We start from the raw sequence: 24,203 nt of genomic DNA, 5'->3' as shown, positions 1-24,203 counted from the left end.
AGAAATCCTATTTAGACGTTAAAGTGATTAACAGCGAGTGTTATAGAATATCGATATCATTGTTCTGATATCCCTACGTTATTAGATTATACGTACGAGTGTCCCTAATGGCCTTTCTACGATATTTAATCAACTAAGCTTGTGCGTCCAATAACTGCTAATAATCAGTGACGATTCTCGAACATGGTCCTATAACGCATTCGATTGTTCGACGTGGTTTTCAACGGCGAGCTAATTTCAGCGTCCCTTCTATCACATAACACAATAATTCAAAATTACAACTACACCTATATTGTGTCGAGTCGACCACTTGGAATACATATAGTTGGCGATGCTAACATAGAGATCTATGGTCAAAGACTGAACGCATATACGCCTTCTCTGATCAAATGGCACTTAATATTGCTGTTGTTCATATTCAAATAACATTAGCTAGTTCACCGGATGGATTATTGTTGTTACCGATATATTGATCAGTTTCCTATTGACCTTTGTATATTGTAGGCTTGTGGCTGTTGCAATAATTAGGTCGCGGTCATTATTAGCCCCACAGCCAAGTGAAAAAGACGAACTCGTCTGTTTTGTAACAGGAAACTAGAGAAACTGATATCCCGATTGTTTGAATATGCTTGGTATGTTAGGAAATGAGTAATACTTAAAATAATCTGTAAACTAAAAATATGTGAATCTAAAATTTATAGAACAATCGACGAGGTTTAGCAATAACTATAAAACGAGTAGGTGACGAAAGATGAAATTCCCTTTAACTTTGTCGAAATTGTACACCTTCCTTTCACATCTTTGTGGGCACGTTGGAAATGTTTGATGGACAAGCTCGTGGGTTCACGAGAGGAACTAACTACGCAGCCACGGATTTCCACGAATCCGGACCGCTTTCATCCGGTTGGACAGAGGTAATCGCCTGCAGGGATCACTGGCAGCCTTTTTCTTGCCGGTAGCCTTTTATGCTAAACGTTCGCTTCATTTGAATGTCGCTAATGCGAAAAACCGATGCATACTAATGGAAAGCGGCCTCCTCGCTCTTTCTCACCCCCTCTCGTTGGAGATACCGGTTGAACACACCGAAATCATCCTTCCGAGCGCATGTGTTCGTACGTGGCGTTCACGTTTGCACAGCGACTGCCCATTTCTCCATCGGCTCTTTATGTCATATGCATATATTAGGCGAGATATACGCGCCATTTCAGAAGAAGCTGCGCGGTAAAATTGAAGATACACTATTTCCACAATTTCCGATGATGGTTACCTAATTCCAGTGCTAGATAGTGCAACGGTAAATAAATAGAAAAGTAAGGATTTCGTGACAAGTTTTGCTAGGTTTTGTAATATCAGTGTTTTGTCTCTAATTCCTCGTTGTCTTCCAAATTGCTTTGCTCAATTTGGTATTTAATATACCTACTTATTCAAATGTTCCACGATAATTTACATTTTACGTATTCTATCGCTAATAAGAAAATATGAACTTTCTTAAAAAAAAATAGTATTTTTCGGGAAAATTGGTTTTTCTATTAAAAGCGGTTCTGAATAAAGTTTCTCGATCACGAAAATCAGTTGTAATCATTCGGTATCTCAAATCTAATGGTGTAACTGTGCGGTAGTCAAGAATAGTGGTGCTTCCGCGTGATTTCGCGAACGATTTAATCACGGATTAATAGGTCGCCGCAAAAGCGATCCTCGAGGTTTCTAGGGTGGTTAATTAATTGCGTGTATATATTTGCCGAGGAAACCCGAATTAGTGAAATCCGATTTAGGACCGAACGTTTTGACCGAGGGACGTTCTGCAACCAATCGCTCAGCGTGTCTCTGTAAATAGTATGTCTCCTCTCGTCTCGTCTTCGTCTACTTTGTAAACACCTTGCAGAACGACTGTACACCAGTGCTTCTCAATTTTTGTTATCCCTTTGCACTTTACAATCTCCAATATGATACAGCACGAAATTTTACAGACCACATTTAAACATTCAGCAATTTATGGAAATAACTTTCATAAGAAGTTAAATATCAATCATGTATTTGGATCAAAAGTATGAGGTACTCGTTTGAAATTCGATGAACGAAATGATATCAACAAATATACGGTGTAATTGTTCTAATGAAGAAAGCAAAATTTGGCTATATGTCAAGGAATAAAACGCTTTAATTACGAAAAGAAGGAAATTTAAAAATTGCTATACGAGTAAGTAGGAAAAATAAATAATATTTAATTAGGATTATTTGGTATACGAAATAGCAGAGATAACCTAAAAATTCTTTACACGGAGAGCTGACAAAATTGTATCTTGTTTGCGAACCACTGGTATGCTCACCGCAACGATCCGTCATTAGCTCGACAAACGTTCCCGCGGGATATTTTAAAATGCGAGTAAACAAACGACACTTACTGTACAAACGAATTGTGCCGTCGGTCTCTCCACGTGGATTTTTCGCGACGCACTTGTAGCTACCGTAATCCTCCTCCTGAAAAACAGAATAGTAACAACGTCAGAATCAAGCGTCGATCAGAGTTGGCTTTTAACCAAAGTTGTGTTTACACAATAGTCAGTTATTTGACAAAATCCGAAAAAATGTTATGTGAAAACGAACGATAGAGGTAAGAAATGTATGTTAGATGAATATATCAATCGATCCGATTATATTTGCTCGCATTTTCATTTTTCTTATGTTGTGCTTACCTTATGCACAATGATGTTTTGCGACGTTTGATGGGTCAGATTTTTGTGCAAGTATAGAAGTAGGATAAAAGTGTTAGAATTAGATAAAAATGTTTGACGATGCTCTTAAAATGCAACAAAGAAGATAAAAAATGATAGGAAGAAGAACATATTATATTCTGTCATTCTGATGACATGAAGAAATTTCTCTTTTACACGATTATCTTAAGGATATCCTCTACATGTACGAAAATAATCTAGGAATAAATTTCGTGAGATATCACGAAACTTTTCAAATATCACCTGTTGGCTTCGCGGCTCTTCATGCCGACTAAAGGCAGAGTTCCGTAGGTGAGCATTTTCCTCTGGAATCGAAGCTAATCTTCAGAGTATTTCACAAAAAGACAATCTTGAAAATTTCTGCTCGTTTTTGCAAAAGAGGCATCGCGGTACTGGAAGTTTCGTCATCATTATAAAAAAATTGTTTCGAAAAAATTAATTTTAAGTTTCGTGTTGATTAAATGTCTTTTACTCCTTCCAGTCAGTACTATACTTCCATGAAGTTTTACACATTTATTTTTTAATACCCTGTATATGTAACAAGGGAAGTATTTTTTGCTTGGCTGAGGATGTGACGAAGGAAAACTTTTTATGTATTTTTTTTTTTTTCGTGAACACATTTGTAGTGCAACTATATTTTCACAAAAGAATTGCATATCTTTGTTAAACAAATGACTCGTAAATACTTCTCGAAACACGATTCTCAAAAAATATAAAAAGTTAATAACGATGGCTAATAACAACAATAATTACATTTAATAGGCTATGAAAATTAAGATGTTCTTGCAAGAAAAATATCGATTTCTCGGCTGTTTATTATACATGAATAACCAACCGGTGCGAGAAAAAATACAGCAAGAAATTACTTAACAAGGGAAAAAGACCACACGATCTTTGTTCCATGTTATTTAAGAAAAAACGGAAAAATAGGAATTCTTAATTCAGGGAACACCGGAGAATAGAAGAATATTTGTATCGCAAACAAACGAACAAACACCCAAAAAGAAAGAACCAACCTGCCATGTGATATACGTACCTACCTAATTGCACTAAAATAAAAAGATGCAAAATTAGCAGGGAAAATTAGTTCATCGTCGAGTTATATCTGAATAATATTAATGATGATCGATTTCAGCCTATACCTTTATGCACAATTTTAGAATAATCGATACGCGATTTCTATTTAAAATCGTTACTTTATATTTTTAGTCCCGTTAAATTATCTTTATTCTTACTCGAGAAATAAACGGATAAATTTTGTTTCGATGAATTCAGCGTTCAAGAGATGATTTTATTTCAACCTTGGAAAACGATTTTCGACGCGTCGCTTCGAGACATGTTTCAGCGAACACGACAAACGAATTGTCTTTGCCAGATGTTGCAATTCAATCGGTAATTTTTCGCGTCGATACATTGGGATTTTTGTTTCATCGAAGAGTAACGATTCGCTTCCGATCCATCGACGAGAAAACGATATTAAAATAATTAAAAGACATCGGCTGAAGTTCAACAATTGGTGAGCATTCGCTTTTGCTTCCTCGATTCTTTGACGGGACGCGATGAATGGAGATTGAAACGATTACCCGAGAAAATAGAATTGCAAATTTTTCTATGAAATGCTGTGTTTATGTGTTAGTGTATTAATTTTGACGCTGTGATATTTCATTAAAAGTATATTTATAATAATTAAAAAGTATAATTGTTTATCAGAGAACCAGACTAATTGGAAGAATTATTCCATATTTTTTAGAAAAGTAGAAAAATAATAATAACAGAAGTAATGGAAATAATGGAGAACAGTATTCCATCTCTGGCTCTCATTCATTTTATTATACAGAATAGTAGTCGGTCCAAGAATATGAACAAAGCTAATGATCCGCATGTGTCTAACGAAACTTCTGCCATTATGGTTTTATTTCATCAAATTTTCGTAATATCTTTTTGTATTTCCAATAAATTAATTGGTGTCGTATTATTAATTTTTGTAAAATTTTATCGAAAAATACATTACCTATATTTTTTAGAATATGTGTTGGTAATCAATTTATTAAATGTACGACAATGTCGCAGTTTTCCAAAAATTTTCAATTGTCGTCGCTTTTATACTAGTACGTTTTCTAACTTGGTCCATACCTGGCATCTAACTATGAAATAGATATACTGACAGATAACTTCAATGACGAATCTAATTTGGATAAAGTATCTTCTTTTTCTTGTTCCTTCAATTTTCTTCTCCTCTTCCTCCTTTAACATTATATTACCACAGACCTCCTGAACCCACATAAATAATGTGAGTAAATAAGTGTAGCTTATTCATGAAATGTCATAATGATTTATTCGCAAATCATGATTAATAAATGTTACCGTAAGAACATTTGCATGGCTAATAAGTCTTGTCTGCTGCGTGAACTACTTTACTTAATTATTAACGAACGTTCCTCGCGTACTAAAGTATGGAGTTTAAGCTTGATTCCTTTACGGTATAGTATAGTTGATACAAATTTGACTATTTATCATATTTATTTATCGAAGAATTTTTGTCAACTATTTTTCGAAATTATTTTACTATTTACGGATACCGAAATGTCGATACAAAAGATGGACAATGAAATCTGTTCTTACCTGCAAATCGTATATCGTAAGCGTCATATGCGTCTTGTACGAGGGTTTCTCCGGCGTCGAAGTAGTCTTGTACTTCTTGCTCCCCTGAATCATCAGGCCATCCTCCCTAGTCCAGTAATTCAAAGAAGTCGGATGAGCCTCTGTGTGGCATTCCAGTGTAACCGTATGGTCCGAGGGTGCACCAACCAATTGGTGCGGTATCCACAGCATAGGAGGGACTGCAACGAGAAAAGTGATTGATTGGCTCATAAATGTTCCAATTACTAGCGATACAAGCAGGAGTTCGCGATCGATAACCAGTCCACGTCTATAAATCTTGGCTTGAGTTTGTCGAACACGCGTCTAAGCGCTCCCCGACTCGATCACGCTCTTATGAGACGGGAACAAAGCGGTTACAGGATCAATGAAACTCTTTTTTTAACGATTGGAAGCTTTTTATATTTCATACCTTTAAATAAGTTTATTATGATACGACCACAAATAACGTACCAGATATCCACAGTAAATAAATAAAGGATCGTCTGTCTAATTAAATATCGGGAATTGTTGAATAATTAAATGTTCTGTCGGAATCGTCTGTTACCTATTTTCTGAATAAATAAATTTAGCTTTTTATCAACGAGAAGACAAACATTTTCATGACATTATTTAATATTTTCGTATCATATGATAGATAATTTAAATCTTTCTACTGTAGAAGTATATTTCAAGAATACCCTACTTTAAATATCCTCTAGTTATAAACCTCTACAAAAAATGTAAAATGTAACTCATTACGATAAATTAACTATCTAACTGTCTAATTTTTTTCTGAGGGAAAACTTGATTTTGCCCGTTAGTATATCTTTTTCGTTTTCAAACTGTTTCTTACCCCGACTTGCCCTCCTTACTGTAACTTTTCTTTTTTCATTCATCAAGCTCGCGCTCGCTTTCTTCCTCTCTTTCTCTCTCGACTCTCCCATTAAGTTTTGATCTACGCGCCGCGGGCGTCGAGCAATTAAGAGCAAATTAGCGTCAAGATGCTCGATTAAAGACAACGGGCTCGAACAACGGCGGTGCCGCGGTTGAAAATGTGCGTCAACGTTTCGACCGCATTCTCGTGTTGAATACGGCCCTGGTTCTCCACGAAAAAGAATGAAGACGGATGCCGGTGATATTTTATGGAAATTCGATAAAGTTCCTTGAATTAAAGGAACAAAAGGGAAGCGAGCCATTTTTTGCTGCTTTACAACACCGTGATGGATTGTTGTTTCTAATGGTGGAATCTGTTACGTGTCGTAACAGCGTATTAACTTTACTGACGTGAAATCGAACATTTATTTCATAAGCAGCGTTCATCGAATGAATGTGAAACATCGATACGCTGCAGCTGCGACAAACGATTGCGTTTTTAAATATTACACGTTACCTGTTTATTTTGTTCTTTCGTTTGTTTTCCAACCTAAAAAAAGAATTGTACTATTTTTAAAGCGTAGTCGTAAGGCTATAATCGAAGCCAAAAATTAGTTAAAATGTCAAGCGGGAGTACTATCTATCAGTTTCAAACAATTGTCAAAATATTTCTTGCACGCCTTATAATTTTCATATACGTACAATATCGACGTAAAAGAACTCTTTGAAATTCGAATAAACGAAGTTGCAACATCAGAAATTTATATCGTATATATCAGTAGGTATATGTATGTTTCAGTTCATTCCTTTGTATGTATTCTTCAAAATAAAATTCATACAAAAAATGCACGAAGCTCCATAAAATAACCTTATAATTTCTAAAAAGTGGGGATAGTTGCAATAATCGATAAGGTACCTGAACGGAAATCGAAATGTTGAATTTGGGTTAATCGGGTCTTTTAAAGCGTATTTACGAGTTAGGAAAGCGGAGAGAAAACTTCTGTATTCATTTGCAGCATGGATCGATGCTGATTGAAAAGCAACGTAAGTGATATGGAATACAGATTCGTTTTGCAATATTTCCCGTTGAACTTTGTTTTTTTGTAATTATGAATGTTTCTTTGTATTTCTCTCCATTAGCTGCTTAACTGAGTTATTACTAAAACAATAGAAATTTATTTTGTAAAAAGTTACAATATATATACAATTAATATATATATTAATATATATTGTAATTTTTTACAAAATAAATTTCTATTGTTTTAATAATAACTCAGTTAAGCAGTTATATATATGTATATATATAAGCTATATGTTTGTAATTTTGTTAAATTTTTAAAATCTTAAAATAATTCTCAATTATCAACAACTCATTGTGATATTCCAAATGTGGTTTTCGCGTTTTAGATTTATATGAATGTTTTACCAAATTCTAATATATAGGTACATTAATAATAATATCAATAACGCAACGCCTATAATGCAAGATTATAATCGAATATATCAGAATAGTTAACTGTATCGAATAATTAAAATCATATCAAATAATTCATTAAAATAGTTCGTACTGCAAACATGTTAAGTATCAATAAACGAATTAAGCGTATTTAATGTAATAATATCCAAAACAGAGTTTTGTGAATGTTGATTGTCGTTATTCCTCAGTTGAACGTCGAATTACTTAAATTCCAGGATATACATTTACCATGATTAATCCGACTGTTTTTTTCGACATGTTAAATCTCAGAAAATAAGTCATGCAGGCTTTACCACGCTTAGACCTGCGGAGTTCCTCCAATAAAAAAGTAATTCCGCCACAACGAATGGTTTTCCATAGGAACCCTCGCGCTTCTGATAATGCCTCCATGGGATGGGAGTGCTTCACTTTAACTTAAACCTCGTAACAATACACCCAGAGACCTCGAACTTTCCTGCCATCATATTCTTCATGAAGTTCGAGACGACCCGAGCATAATTCAACATTCGCGACAAAAAAGGAGAGAAGTATGAGAATGGAGTGTATTAACGTTTAAACACGAACAAGGTATAACATTATATGAGACACTTTGTAATGCAAACTGATAAAGCAGAGATTTTAGTTATGTGTCGAATGTAGACGAAGAATATTTAGTACCAACATTTATTTGGGTCCAGTTCTTCCCATAAAAATTTGTATATTTTTTTATAACATCTACTTTTTCACACGCAACTATATTTTTCTATTACATTATTCAGAAGTCATAACTATCCCAGGCTTTTAATTTATCATGCAAACGTCTGCATTAAATATGCTACCTTTTAGCTTATGTACTCTTCCTGTTCACGCGCGCGTTGTACCAAGTTTTGTTACCGCGCGAATTCATGCGCTACTCCAAAACATTAAAAAATACTCCGCGAATATAGAATTCTAAATTGTATCGATAATGAGTTGGCTGTATTATTTCGTTCGCGATCGACATCCTATCTAGATGATAATGTTTCTCCTGGTATTTTCACGCACTATGTTTCCTATGGGCGGTTGTTTAACTTTCATTCAGAAAGAACGGAGCGGAATATCAGATATTGCGTAACAACAACAAGAAAAAAAGAAAAAGGTGGAAAGGAAAAGAAATAAAAAAAAAAATTTGATTTTATTCTATCTCGAAGACGAAGACTGATACAAAAGTATACAGATAGTAAAGAGCTTTAAAATTTAAATAAAGATCCTCCGTCGAATGGTTTCAGGAAGCAACTTTCACCCTTCTCATTCCACGGGGAATTACATGGCTCCCTATCTCGCCAGCTTTAACAGCGGCTGCAAGCTTGATTTTCTTGATCCCTTAAGATTCTTCAGGGCATGTTTTATTTAAGGAACGCTGAAAGCTTATCTTTGAAGTCGACGGATACATGATAAATAATTTATGTTGTTAAACGAGTTGAACATCTTTTAATAACTGGTCTCTCATTTTATAAAACGTTCTTTTTTAATTCAATTCATTTCCAACCAAAAGAGAAGGAAACGGACTCACTTTCGTCTTCGTTTCCTTTTATCCTTAAATAAATTTATTCAAGAGCTCGCGATTTGATTTTCCGCTTAACTTATTCGTCGTAACATGGAAATTATTTATTGGAATTCGAACTGTGTTGAATTTTAATATATAAGTATATAGTATATATTATAATATATACTGGAAATATCAAATAAAAGGGTTTTTTACGTATTCTCAGAAGATGTGAATTGGTATTGTATAACTTATATTATATTTCTTCACCTTGAAAAGAAATATTAAATATTATTATTTTATTATTTTTCACAAAATCTTGTATTTTATTTCTGCTCGTGTAACTGTTTTTAAGGCAGTTACGCTAGTGCAATTTATTTATTTCTATTAAGAAATCTTTTGACGGGACGTGAATACAAATTTCCTGAATTCAATAAAAGTGCATCCGAATGGAATGGAAGAAGAAGAAAAGTGATACGGTGCGGCAAGTGGATGTAAATTACCTGAAAATTTAAATAAACATCCTCCTTGAATTGCTTCAGCAGAACAAAGTGCATCCCTTTGAACCTTCTTCCTTTATCCTACCACTTCCATTGATTTTCCTCCCGCTGTTAAAATTGCTTTCATTTTCTACTGTCTTCCCGCGCGAACATGATGTCTACGAATGTTACATTGCGTCGACTTTAATAAAAATATTAGATACGTACTAATGTTGCTCGCCCTATATTACGAAATTTAACTGAAAAACGAATTGGAATATTAGAAGCAAATATCCATTATTTTTCTTTTTATATTATTTCTACATTTTATAATTTTCTTTCTCTCTCTCTCCCTCTCTCTCTCTCTTTCTCTTTTCTTAATAAATCGAAGTGAAAAAAGATTGCTCATTTGAATGAATCTATGGAAAAATTACAATTAAAAATCTTTATGCAAAATATTTATTTTCTTTGAAACATGTTAGACGGAAGAATGATAGCGCCTATATGACAATATTAGTAACTCGCCCATTTTCTTTGCAGTTTCTATGGACAGGAACGATCATAATCTGTCATTGCACTTTTACAGACATTAACATTGCATTCGATATGCCTTCATCATTCATGTATATGTCGAATAACAGCGAAATATGGGAATATCCTTAAAATAAGACGTTTGTGCAATGTAAATGTGAAAATATCCAAATGTCTTCTGGCCCGATATAAATTGGATAAAGTTTCCCTATGCGGATTCTCTTTCGGATTTTCTTCTTCTAGATTTTTGTCTTCTTCGTATAGCTTATGCACGATAGCAGTTTTATTTTCCACACGCTGCTAGCGTCTTAATGGCTTGACATCGTAAATCAGTTACAATGTAGTGCACGAAATCATTCGAACGTATTGGAACAGCTTCTTAAAGCGAACAGTTCTTTAATGGCTGCCTGTTTCTGTGTCCTTTTGTCGAGAAAGTGAGATTTGTAAAAAGACTTCCACGACTCGATGCGGACGAGCTAGTTTTGTCACACGGATATTCTCTCTGCATTTCAGCGCTATGTTACATGTTATACACGCGAGGAGATGTGGACAAAGGACAGAACATAAATTTTCCATATTAGAACATTTACGAGTTTGTGTCTTAGTTAATCAAGGACAATTCTGAGCTGGTATTAAACGCGTTAGTGTATTAAAGAGACGAGCGGTAAAATGTAATGGTCAATGTATTTTAAAATCATTTTGAATACAAGTGCAGAGATAGTGTATGCCGGTCGCAATCGTAGAACTCGCCGTGATAATTCGTTATGTTGATCGCTATGAAGACTCTCGTAATGATACTGACTGATAATACTCGATGCGGATACTGATACTGACTTCTAGAGAGCACGTTCGTCTATTTATAACTACAGTTGTTATTATAAAAAATTCGAATGTAATTCCGGTTGGCGATTACAAATAACGGTGATGATGTTTTGATCTAGAGTTCGTTATTTCTTAAATCTATCAGATCGAAACAGCGTTAACACTCCAAGGCACAACAATATGAGCCATTTCCGATTCGAATCGTCCGATGACTCATGTGCCGCTACAATTCTAAGGATGCAAAGGTATTATTCGTTAATATTAAAATCCTGAAAATATCCTCTTGTCAATAACTGTCTTTAATCAAATTCCATTGAGCTAAAGCTACAATCAATTGTATATATATACACACAATATACAATATATAATATATAATCTAATCGTAAAGTAATGAAAATTTTGTTTTCAATCTATTCTGAGCAATTTATTTCGATATCTTCCTACCAATCAAACTGATATTTCATCGACTTTACGAGCGTGTAAATGGCGAAAATTATTTTCTTTTTTATATGATTATATAATATTTCTCATGTATGGTAATTTATGCTTTACTAGCAATTTTGTTACCCGTTAGTCATGTGTAGCATGATTCTTTCAATTGGCATGTACAACTTAAAACACCCCTTTGAAAAATTATTCTACCCCGGTAGAAACAGGGATGGAAAGTACACAATCACGGTTTATCGCTACTTGCAGAGCAGTCACTTTGAACAAAAGAAATCTGCGGTCAGGATAATTCAGAGAACTGAACGGATGTAACGTTCAAGCAGCCGAGAAGCTAGTGTTCCGGTTTTCAATGGCGGAGAAAGCAAAGTTTACCAAGCGGTGAGCATTGAAACGAATGGCTCCACATCGGTTTCATCTGGTGGCTTCTTTGAGCAAGGGCCCTGGTAAATAAGGACTCGATTAAATTCTACTCTCTTCACGGCTATTCCCTTAGAATTGACCACATCGACGATCCTGGCATCCTCTCTCCTTTCCTCTGTTTTCAGAGGATTTTTCCTCTGTTTTTGGAGCTGGTTCTTTGCCCCAGACTTCGACCAGAATTCTGTATTTATAGCTGGTTCCAAGTGACGTTGACCAGTTGAAACAAACGTTATTTTGGTACGTCAAATACAATAAGGAATTTTTAATATAGAGGTACGATTGAAACGTGAAAATAGGTAAGAATCTGAACTTTTATGTATAGTGACTTCAGATTATTTCTTCTTTTAATAAAATATATCATCACTTCACTTGCTCCTTTTCAACACTCGAACGCCGTGCGGGCTATCGGACGACTTATGCAGGCCTAAGTGCGTTTGACTCTAAATTAATTTTTTTTTTTTGTTTTGTTTAAAGTGACTGATTTATTTTACTTCCTCGAGTAATATAAATAATAGTAGTCATAAATTTAAATAAAACAACAAAAATAATATATACAGAACGAGTCTATAGTAGGGGGGGTGGAGCAGAAGGTGAGCACGTAATATGTCTCTTTATTAATTGAAGCTGCAAGACAGAAACGCAGAACAAAATTAATATTTATTAATTAATTTCTTTTTATATTATATTTATATTTTAAAACGATAAACTTTTTTCGTTGAACTCCTTTAGTTTCAACCATATTATTTGAGAACGAGGTTGACGAATTGAATTAATTCGATAGGATCGTTGTAAAGATATAATTTACCAATTACATTCGTGTCTACAATACATACATACCTAGGAAGAAAATTGAAACCTGTCATATCAAATATTGCATCACAGCCGTTTGATTGATTTGAAATAGAACAAAATTAATGGATTCAGCGAGTCGGGAACAGCCTTATATCATAACGATATCAAGTGACCTTTGCAATCTTGATCTATCTATCTATCGATTAGTTTAATTTTCAAAATAATTGAGAAAGATAGGTACTAGTTATTTTTTTCTGTCCGTGTTTCCAGACTATTCGTTCTGACTATAGTTTTTTAAAGTAATTTGAAGGTAATTAACATGTCGTGTATGGATCACGAAATATCTCGTGTTCGATAAAAGTTCAGCGTAGATCTCGAAATTTTATCCGTGTTACACGTTATGAATGTATCGTTGTAATTAAACGCTATAAGAAAATTACAGCCTTGAATGTAACCAAAGGCGTGTAAATGTCACTAGAGATAAACTTGATTTAATTGTAACTAGAAAAATCTCTAAATATAAAACTGAATCCAATAAGAAAATCGTGAACGACAACAAAAAATGTATTATGTTCATGAGTCATTTTATCCGAATAATAGTGATTTTTCTGTGAAATGTAATTTGAACCATAATTCAACTTAAAAATTTAATTTAATATTTTAATAAAGTCACATAAAATTTTATATAACTTAAATTTTTTAATTGAAATATACAAATTTTTGTAGTATGGAATAACTCTCCTAAGATATTAATTCTATTCTAATAGTAATAATAAATAGCATTCATACGTTAAGAAGATCAACACGTTATGAGTTTTATCCGTTTTTTCGAACACGCAAAATCGGTATTTATATATTTATAAATGTTTCATTCCTGAAGTTCCATCAGTACCATTTTAAATGTTCGATATTAATATTTTATAAATATCACCAGTAACTAAATGAATGCTTGTTTGCACATCATCACTATTTTATTTAGACTTGTTTTATTTTAGTATATACAAAAGAAATTTTAATTGATCAACTATAATGAAAGAATTTCAAAAGTTAATTCGAACGCAATTAACCTCTAACTAAATATCTAACTAACTCGAACTAAAACTAACGTAATTATCGAAATATAAACAAAAGAAAGTGAGAAATGTTTAAAAAGTATAGATCATTTAATCCCCGACCAATCCTAAAACTTTCATGAATCATCGTCAGCGCTGCCGCGCGTCGCTGCGTTATCACATTGTCGTTCACGAATGACATACAATCGCATAGATCGTCGTGAAATCTCCCCGATTTTCCCAGTTATCCCGGCGAGAGTGTCCTAACATGTAATAGAGCCTCGTGAATTACTTTGGATTTCAGGGGTGGCAAACCATCCCTTCGGCCCTCTTCTTATGCAGTATTCCCAGGTTCCCGATGCCGGCCGACGAGGTACTGCTGTCTTCGGATAGCGCAAAGGATATCCGACACCTTCTTAAAATGCAAAACATTCCGTCTCAGAGTGAGAAGGGAGCAGAAAGGTTCCTGGAGAGAGAGCCAGCTCCAGGCGTGACGCTTTAGACCCTTATTGCAAGCACGAGGCTTGCTATACGAAACCTTTCGACGAGTGTTACGACTCGATGTTCCATCGTCTTTTAGTCCACCCACGCTTCGTCAGTCCTCTTCTTCCCTGCTCTCTTTCGTATGCGACGCCAGAAGGTCCCAGATACGTCACTGTTCACTTCATTGTACGTGTAACTAAGGATTTTCCTTCTTCTTATTCCTTTGATTTGGTCTTCTTTATTTTGGTTGGGGATTTGATTTTCAGTGACTTTTAGGATTCCACTTCCTACTTAATTTGTAGAAGTAAAATAATAAGAGGACATAACGAATCTAAGCTAAGGAAAGAAAGTATTTATACGAATTAATATTCAAGACTGAACAATTATGCAACGCATACAGCAAAGTTTATTGTCAGCGTACAAATCGTATAGCAGACAAAAAGAATAATTACCAAACTGTCTACGTACCAAGAGGAATATTCGAAACAACATGAACCGCAACATCTCCGGCCAAGTCGTTATAGAACGAAATTAACCCCTAAGCCAGCAACCCCCATAAAATTTGCGGTCGATATAATTCCTACCTGTGCAATCCGACAAGCCCGTAAATTCTCATGTGGATTTTATGAAAATACCAAATATCTGGAAACAAATACTTATTCACGGCGTTAATTAGACGTTAGAATTATCGGCAACTCAATGAAACTAATATCGGATATTATAAACACATGTAAAACTCGCAAGCATTAGAAGTAAAAATATATATTATAATTATAATATAGACTTCACTAGTTATCAGTTGTGTCAATTATTAAGTCGAAACTTCAAACTTAAGACGAAATCGTCTTAAATAATTCACAATTTTCATTATATATTATTTTTTCCGCCTATTCACGAAACTGAATTTCATTCACGGGAACTATTTTCCCAAATCTTATTGTGTAATCGAACAATCACGTCCGTAACATTAAACTATGATATAAAACACCATCACCGGTTTGAATTTAGTTATTTGGAGGAACGCGAGAAGACTAGCGGGTAAGATAAAAACGAAACGTAACAATGGAGAATCGTTTCAGACGGATAATTCACTTTTCACGGACGAGAAGAAAGGAGGTTCGTAAGTTGCTCTCCTTGACGAATAGCCTGCAATAAAGGGCAGTTGAGTCGAGTTACCGCGTTAAACCTCCTTGCCACAGGACCCTTGGAACTCGCGTTCCACGAGTCACACGCGAGACTGGTATTACTTTCTTTCACGGAGAACACTAACGATCTCAAATACCGTTGGATGAGAGAGAAATCGTTCGAATATCTCATGGTATCGACACGGGGCATTTTTCCTTGGTGTTGTGAACGCGCACTACCTTGTGCACGCTTACTTAAACCTCCGAGGGTGAAATGACTCACCTTGAGCAGCATACAGTTTAAATATTAACCGGAGCCACCACGAAATGTAAACGTCGTCGAGTTAGATTGTGGGAGAACAATGTGCAGAGAATAATGTGCAGAGAACAAGCCCGAAGGTGGATAAAAGCTAATTCAGCTGGAAGTTAAACAGTGTCAAAGGTACACCCGTCGGTTTGATGGGTTAAGACCGCATGGTTTGGCTTACGGGTTTGTCAGCTGTGGTCTTAAATTCATCACAGAAGCGAACCCGCAGTCCCGTATTCTTCGATTAAGAACGTTTATTGAAATTTTACATAAATGACGATAGATTTTCATGGTATCTTATTTGATGGCAACAGAGTTCCATTCTGTGCCGATTAACCGAATGTACCATGACCGCTAAAAGGATCCCAAAAAACTATATCTTCACACTGGCTGAAAAGATTGAATAATTCAAAACTGTAATAATTCAAAATTGTAGAAACAATTTATCAAGTTATTTAAAGCTTAATAAATTATAAAACAAATTGTACATTTTTCTTGCCATAATTTTTGTACTTTAGCAGCAAAGAATCAAAATCGTGTCTGAACGAAGTAGAGTTTCCAGAAAGTTAAAGTTTACGGTGACACAACCAGTCAGTCAAGAAAATTTTTACAAAGTACAGTTGCAATTGAATTACACGAAACTTACCAGCATAATTAACAATGATATTGCTTGAAATTCAAAACGTTAGCGACCTGATGTGGTTCAGGATTAAAGAAAACCAGTGTCCCTGCACCAACGCGACGGAGGGATTAACCAGAATAAAAGCCGCAGAATTCTCGGACCACAGTTTATCTCTTCGGTCGAAAGTTTTGCTGTTTCCTTCCTCGCGTTGGAATCTCGCGGGATTTTAATCTTCTCATAGGCAGCAGCGAAATTTAATAAGAGTCGACGTTAATATGTATGGATTGGAATCTTTCAGTCGCGACCGAATTAAGCGGGAAAAACAGTTACACCCTGACATGCGGTATTCTGACTGGATAAACAGACGCGCATTATTTGAATAAATAAATGCTTTGCAACGTTTTCCTTACAACGGTTTATTAGTTTTATTGGTTTCTCCGTTTATTGGACTTGTTACGACATATTTGATAGCTAAAACACAATTAGTTAACTAAAACGAATTTATGGTACAATACATTCAGCACATGATTGTAGTAAGTTCATGTAGCATTCTCTGGAATATGTTTAATTACAAAGATGTTATGAGATTATTGTCGTAAATAATTAATTGTTGTTATAAAAGGTTTGCTTCTGCAATTATAACATAGAATAACAGTGGCAATATTTTTTATTACGATATACGTGCTGTTACGTCGGGCGACACACTACCTAGACCAAGCCATACCCCGCGGGCCAGACGGGAACCAGATGTCCGCTCATCCTTACTGCGTACCCCCAATAGTCTTAAGGACCCATCATAAATCCCAGTAATTTGCTAGTTAAGGTCCTTCAGACCGAACAAACATCGTGTTTCCAAGTTATTTTCTAAAGATAATTGTCTACTACGGCTTGACACGGGAAAGTTAGTTTTTCTCACGTACGATGCTTCCTACTAGCAACTTTCTATCGAGGGCGGCTAAGACCCTTCCTAGTCCACTAACCTTCGTTTATCCAATCAGGAGCAATGTGTACTGCCCTTACTTTCCTGACCAAAAATGTCATGAACAAATCCGATGGTCCCGTGCGCTAGACACACCCATCGCTAGCTTTCTTCCGACATAGCATCGTCACTGTACCTTACTTCTCCTACGACATCAGGAGGGTCAAGTCAACTACTTCTCCTACGCCATCAGGAGGGTCAAGTCAACTACTTCTCCTACACCGCTAGAAAAGTCAACATGTCAGTAACGGGTTAATCAACTATAACAAAACTCTAAGAGCCTTGCTCTATCCTCAACGAATATTGTGCCAGTGTATCGCGTCTCTATACGCTAACTCATTGTCGACGATATATATTATAAGCAACAGTGTAACTTAAGTGGAAAAAATATGTAATTTATAATTCTGTGAATCACAGTGTTATACAAACTGAATCACCCCTATTATCTTAACGGAAATCAGGAGATCGATCAACTCGTGGTGTCGGTTATTATAATCGTAACGGGGATTTACGACTCCCGTTGACGTCTCTCCTCGCGATTGCGTCTCTCCGCGATTGGTCGAAAATCCACGTGCATCAATCGTTTGCAAAGCGCAAAATGAAGATTGGAAGAAAAGAATGAAGAATGCAAGCAGGTCTGTAACAAGACAGGTTTGCGTGTCTACAGTTAGTTTAAAGATTTTTATGTGGGTTAGTAAAGATGGATTCATTTATCTTGATACGCTAGAACACGTGAAGGCAAGACTACTAGCTGGCTGAACTTGTAAGTTTCATTTTGACTAAGATCATGATTTTAAACATTCTGCATAAACCTCTGTAGCTTATATTCCCCGTAAGTCATACTTTGCTTATATAGGAGAAAAGAAGAAACAAATTTTTAAAATCACTCTTAGAATACTTGCCTATCTAATATTTAGAATACAATTTTACTACCTAACGTTATAGGTATAAATAAAGCCTGCCACGTGCCTACAATTTGCAAATTCGTTCGAATTCGTTGCACATAATTTGTCGACTGGAGATGAACCGATATTTCCGCACTAGATCCGCCGCGGCAGTGTATAAACAGAAACTTTTGCTAATGCGATTCGCTATAAACAGAGGATGAGATTTCGAGCGCGTAATGCATAGCTATACGTTGTTGCTATAATGTCGATTAAATTTTCGGCAATTACGTTGTTCAATTTGGCGCACGCACATGCTGTGCCGTGCCGAAATCCAAACTGGCTGATGCGAACAGTTTGGCAAGCTGTTTGGGTCAGCAAAGTTAAATGCTTAGAGGCCCCTTCGTGAGATTCCGAGCAAACTTTCTGCGTGAACATAGTTTCCCACCTTAAGTGAATTTGCTGTCCTGTGCGCCGGGATTCCTCTATGCTTGTGCCGACATGTAACTTTGATATTATCTGCATCGTTACCAACGTGCATTGTGCGCCGTCTACGCTTCGAATCCGGTTCTTCATCCTTTTATTTACTTTAGAAGAGATCGTGCGACAGTCGTGACTATCGACATCGAAAGATATTTCGATGTCTTAATTTAAGGCTATAATCTAGAGTTTGGAATATCAGCGTTTTATATTTTCGAATTCAAAGTAATTGCAAATATTGGACAGAGAAGAAAAAGAAATAACTGCAATAACGGAAAACGAATGTTGATCCAGTGGGGAGCGGGGATCAAGAGAAGGTGCATTAACGCCAGATACGGTCTGATGCATTCGCGTGGGGAATCGAGCATGCCTCGGGAGATCGTAATTCGCGGACTTTACGAAAAGTAGCTATTTCGTGAATCCGAGGGTTATGGTTACGAGCATATATGGCAAATCGCGGGTGTTCGCTCGATCAGATTACCAGGCGCGGACAGAAGCGGCAGCTATTACGTTTAACGAGATGGATGTCGGGTCACGATAAGCAAACAGCTGTTTAGCTGTTTAGCAACCATGATAACGGTATTACTGTTGACCTTGCCCTTTCTTAATAGCTTCGTCGACCACCGATGGTCCACTCGGAAAGAATTACGACGGCTTTGGTCCCAGTTTCAACGAAATTGCGTTCAACTTCTGAACTTTCTCATAAATTTTGATAAGCAGCATGGACGAAACCTGATAGTAATACAGGTTTTTTCGACATGCGATATTGGGATGTTGTCAAGTTTAGCTTATCCTCCATTGAAATATTTTCATATTTTCATTTAGAATTTCATGAAAGAATACATTCGAGTAGAAAAAAGGAAAATTAACAGTAGAATATAAAACAAGCTGGCCGCATCAAATAAATTTCTACATATGTTATATTACATGTTACATCCTCTTGATAAGATACAACTTCTGCGTGGAGCAAATTTTCAAGTAAGATGTGATTTAGGAGTTATTGAATTTAGATAGCGCATTTCAGACCATAAGCAGCTAATTGATGCAAATCATTGGAGTAACGGATGTCGATTCCGTTAGTTTGTCCATCGAACAGTGTTTCCTAATCAGAGTCAAACGCCTTGAAATCATGGAACAAGCTTGGGTAATTCGGACGATGCAGAGCTAAAGAACGACCAATAAAGCGGAAAAGGGGCAAGACTAACTGACGTTGGAGAAGCGACGGCACCGGGTCGCTCTCGCGCGTTCTGTGATAAATCGATTTCGCGGCAAACGAACCGTGAAAAATGGCGGGCAGTCGCACGTGGAAAATGTGTTTCGGCTGATAGCACTTTCCACGCAGCCGCTCTCGCAGGGCTGGTTGGCGCCGGTTAATGCAGTTCACCCTATGTACCCGTAAATCCGACGCTCGTTGATTGCTGCACTCCGATAGACCGAGCTTCAATCAGAAGGGGCTACTCTCATTTTAATAACAGAATTCATTGTTGTTTCTTTCGTCGAACTTTCTTCAAATTTGGAAGTCAATCTAGGAAATTTTTCTCAACTGGAAAGTAAAGAAAGATAAAGGAGTATTTTGAATTTGCGGGATCATGGACATTCTTCAGTCAACATTTATTATATTTTTTTAAATCGAATGTCAAAACAATTTATACTGTATCATGCTTATTTTATGGCCTATACACGTAAACGCTTCCTCGATCCACTATACGTCTCTAGAAACCTAATCGAAACAGATAGTACAATGTGTTAATTAATCAACCTCTCTCGAACAAGCTGCAAACGCTATCCGAACATCTTGATAGAACCCTAAGAACACATTTCTATGCCCTCTCTCTCCCTTCCCCTCTCTCTCACTCTCTCTCTTTCTCTTACTCTTCATACTAAGCAAAACGTTCGTGCTTAGACCGAAACTATCTTCCTTCCTCGTTAACAGGAACTCAGTGGTCGTAACCAAGATTCGTAGTAGTAGGGAATTCCTTTGAATCGTGATACACGATTCGCAGCGACTAGCAACCAGAGTTCATGATACTCTTGATCTCGTTCTTAGCGTCACCGGTATTCGGGTTTAGAAGACGCTCTCGGTGCAATCGAAGCTTCGGGGAAGTGTAGTAAAGCGTACGCGTCCAGTGACCGCGCGACGAGGCGTGATCCTCGTTTTCGGAGCTCGGAATTCAATAACCGGTAATGCACGAACTAAGACCGGGTCTTAGTCGTCTCGGGGGAGCCTTTCGGAACTGCCTGCTAGTTCGATTTACGGTAATTTGACTGGCATTTGCCGCTGGCGTCTGCGTTTCCTCGGATGTCAAACGATCGTTGAATGGAGTAAGAGACACTCGTGCTAACTGAACATGCCCGTTCGTTGGACTAGAATAAGATGTGGAGAGGGAAAGAGATTCTTGGTTTCGAGCCCCCCTCTGCAGAGCAGATATCAGTTAGGACTTTACATAGCTTACGATCAGTTGGTCGTATTATTGGTCCGCTTAACAATGGTATAACGGTATTAATTACAGGCAGCCGGGTTTACTTTATTGTCTCCATCCTTAGAAATCTAAGCGTAATCCCTTAATCATTCGGATTTCGTATTTAGCACTGATCTATTTTCTTTACAAGCTTCTAGCATCCATAAAAAATACGTAACAGGTAACTTGCTGTTTCGTATTGTTCACGCAGACGAACGTTCATTCTTAAACGACATTCTTTTTATAAGACATAGCATTATTTGCTGAGCACGCACGATTTAAAAACAAAATGTTCGAGATTTACAGTCCGGAAACTCCAATCAAAATAATCTGTAGCAAAATCGACCGGATCAACGAAGCATCGTACGTATATCCATTTAACTAGACAGCTCTGCCGCGATTCTCGCCCACTGAACTAAGTTAGCGCTGCGATGAAACTTGACTGGTACAAACTATCTTCGTAACGACAGCTGGCAGCAACATCGTTCTGGCAAGTTGCTACTGGTACTACATCTCGACGTATCAATCATACAGAACCAGCCAGAATGATATGTACCGGAGGGATCAAACTATTCTCGCGTCGAAGAAAATCAAGAGAAAAACAGAAAATGTCACGTTATTTATTTCGAGCGATCGCTTCCTCCCACTGACAATAGTGCACAAGAGTTTCTAAATTAGAAATGAGTTATTTCATAATTCAAATATCCTGAAAGTAAAAATAACTGATTTCTAGTATATAGCAGCATCGAATTAACGATACTCATTAAGAAGTATCAATGTTTATCGTCATGGTTGATCGAATATTGCGATCGTACAAGGTTTCTTGGATTTTGCACATGGTATGCCGAATAAGTAAAAACTAGCTATCAGCTCAAAGGATCATACACTAACGTGGGTAATAACTACTGTAACAATTGCTAAAGACGGAAGAATAGCAAAGAAACTAGCGAAGACGAGATCTAATTAGAGACAACAAGCAACTATTAGCTAGGACAAGTGACGAATACGAGTATCGACTCTGCGATGAATAACAACTAAGCAGGACAACTAACAACTAAGAATAGTGATTGACAACTAACTACTTATCTCTAAGAAGCAACCAATTTTGCAGTCATCCCCCTCTAATGTGTCTGTAGCGATACATACCCCGTGAGCGGCGATAAAGAAGTTAGTCTCAGGGTGGACGGCGGTTTGACAACAGAGTGATCCAGACAGGTCGAAGCTCGATATTACAAAGTACCGAGGGCCACTAGGTTCGGTATCGAGCATCTGGATGCTAGAAGATCGTTTGAGATTTGACTTTATGATACTGTTCTGGCAAGAAAATGAATAGTGACCAAGCTCTAACAAGACGAAATTTTACCAAGCGCCGTATGTGGGTTGCAGGCTAGCCTGCTAAGGAAACTTGTTGAATAGCGAACTAAGATATGCTGACTAAGACTGTACGATGCTTCGCTGTATCATAATGTTACTGCATTTGCATTCTTTAACAATCAGTAAAGATTAACAGGAACTATTTTTATGTCTAAAGTGTGCGGTCACTATACATCGTAGCTGTCGTTCTTGTACACGAAATAACGTAATTAAACGTGAAGAAACGAATCCCAGAGAACCATACGGATCAATCAACTCGATGGGAGAGCAAAAGATCACTCGAACCGTGGCTCGTTGCTCTATCTCTCTTCATGTTCGAGAACGAAGAAGGTCCTCGAAACGTAGCTAAGTTTGCGGTTCTTCGCAGCAGCGCGAGCAACTCTCTTTTCCTTGGTTGCGAACCACTTCGGTCGGATAAGATAGCCCGTCACGTAATCCCGTCGTTTCAATTTGAACCTGACGGCTGCGGGGCCTCAGGGGTCCGTAAGAATCAAAGGACACGCGGTCTGTTGGTTCAAAGAAAGATGAAGAGAACAATGTAGAGCAAAAGAGAGTAATGGAAGGAAAAGAACAGGCAGGCTCGTAGCCTCGAGATGCTTGCTGATATTGCGACCGCGGAATCACGAGGTGAAAGAGAGGAAACGGAGCAAAGGCGGAGAAAGAGATTCTTGTGCGAGAATCGATTATACTTCTCTTTACTCCATTTTTCGACCATTATGTTGGCGGCGAAGTTTCTCACAAGAAAGGGAGAAAAATAAAGCGTGAGAGACAAAAGATTTGAAAGTGGGAGGAGGTAGCGAGAGAGTGAAACAGAAATACTTAACGGAGTTAACGAAAAGGTACCTAAAGAGGAAATCCTCGTGGGATTTCCTGGATACTGGAAAACAGGGCCTGGGGAGATGTCGACTACCGAAGGAGGAAATGAAATGGGCAAGGATGGGAAAGGATGCGAGAAAATGTGTGTTTAAGAGAGGAAGGATGCATCGGGCGAGAACGGAAAGTCTCTCCGGAAGAAGGACGAGAGGAAAGCATGGAAGATGTCGAGCATAAAAATGAGAAAGCAACACGCGCGCTTATAGATAGAACACCAGAGCAAGAAATGTGTAATCGAAAAAAATTGAAGTACAATCTTGTCAAGACAAGAAAAAAAAAAAGGAAAGGGAAAGGAATGGAAAATCAGGACGAGCAAGAAAATCAGAACGAAGCTCGGAGGAGGTTGTAGTACTCGCGGAACAAAAGACGTGGAATGAGCGTCGAAGCGGAGTGAAGAGAACGTGGCATGAGTTGCGCGAAGAGGATGAACCCCATAGAGAAGGGAGTAAAATCGGAACTCGGTGACTTGAAAGAAGACGGATGCAAAACATCGAGCGGGACAGAGGTACCTACGCAGTTGGAATTGCAAGAAACAGAAATAAGGAAAGCAGTGGCGAAGGAAGGAGTGGCTTCGAGTTGGAAGAACTCTCATTTCGGTATACAAGATGTGCTTCTATGGAAAAAACGAGAAGAAGGAAGAGAGAGAAAGAAAGGGAGAGAGAGTGATAAAAAGAGACGAAAAAGTGGAGTAAAGAAGAAAAGTGAGGATACGGATAAAAGAAGAAGTAGAGAACGGGAGAATCAGCTCGCAGTAAAGTAAGGTGAGTCAGAATAGAGGTATTGTCGCATTAACATTCCTTTCGTGTGAAGAGGATGCATAGGGAGAAGAAAGAGAGGAAGAGAGGGAGA

The 24,203-nt window shown here is 37.1% G+C and overlaps 1 protein-coding gene across 3 annotated transcripts in view; it reads right to left on the bottom strand.

Moving 5' to 3' along the window:
- Nucleotides 1-24,203, bottom strand: part of LOC117211017 (lachesin-like) — a 263,425-nt gene that overhangs the window by 50,559 nt on the left and 188,663 nt on the right. For all 3 annotated transcript variants that reach the window (XM_033454571.1, XM_033454569.1, XM_033454570.1), the window contains 2 exons: nt 5,355-5,572; nt 2,403-2,478 (listed from right to left, as the gene is read on the bottom strand). In XM_033454571.1, the coding sequence (XP_033310462.1) occupies nt 2,403-2,478; nt 5,355-5,572 (294 nt within the window). The remainder of the gene's footprint in view (nt 1-2,402; nt 2,479-5,354; nt 5,573-24,203) is intronic.

Source organism: Bombus bifarius, unplaced genomic scaffold (genome assembly GCF_011952205.1).
Source record: "Bombus bifarius isolate JDL3187 unplaced genomic scaffold, Bbif_JDL3187 scf7180000008214, whole genome shotgun sequence".
NCBI lineage: Eukaryota > Metazoa > Arthropoda > Insecta > Hymenoptera > Apidae > Bombus > Bombus bifarius.
The sequence above is the reverse complement of the archived record's forward strand: the minus strand, read 5'-3'. Positions and strand labels throughout refer to the sequence as shown.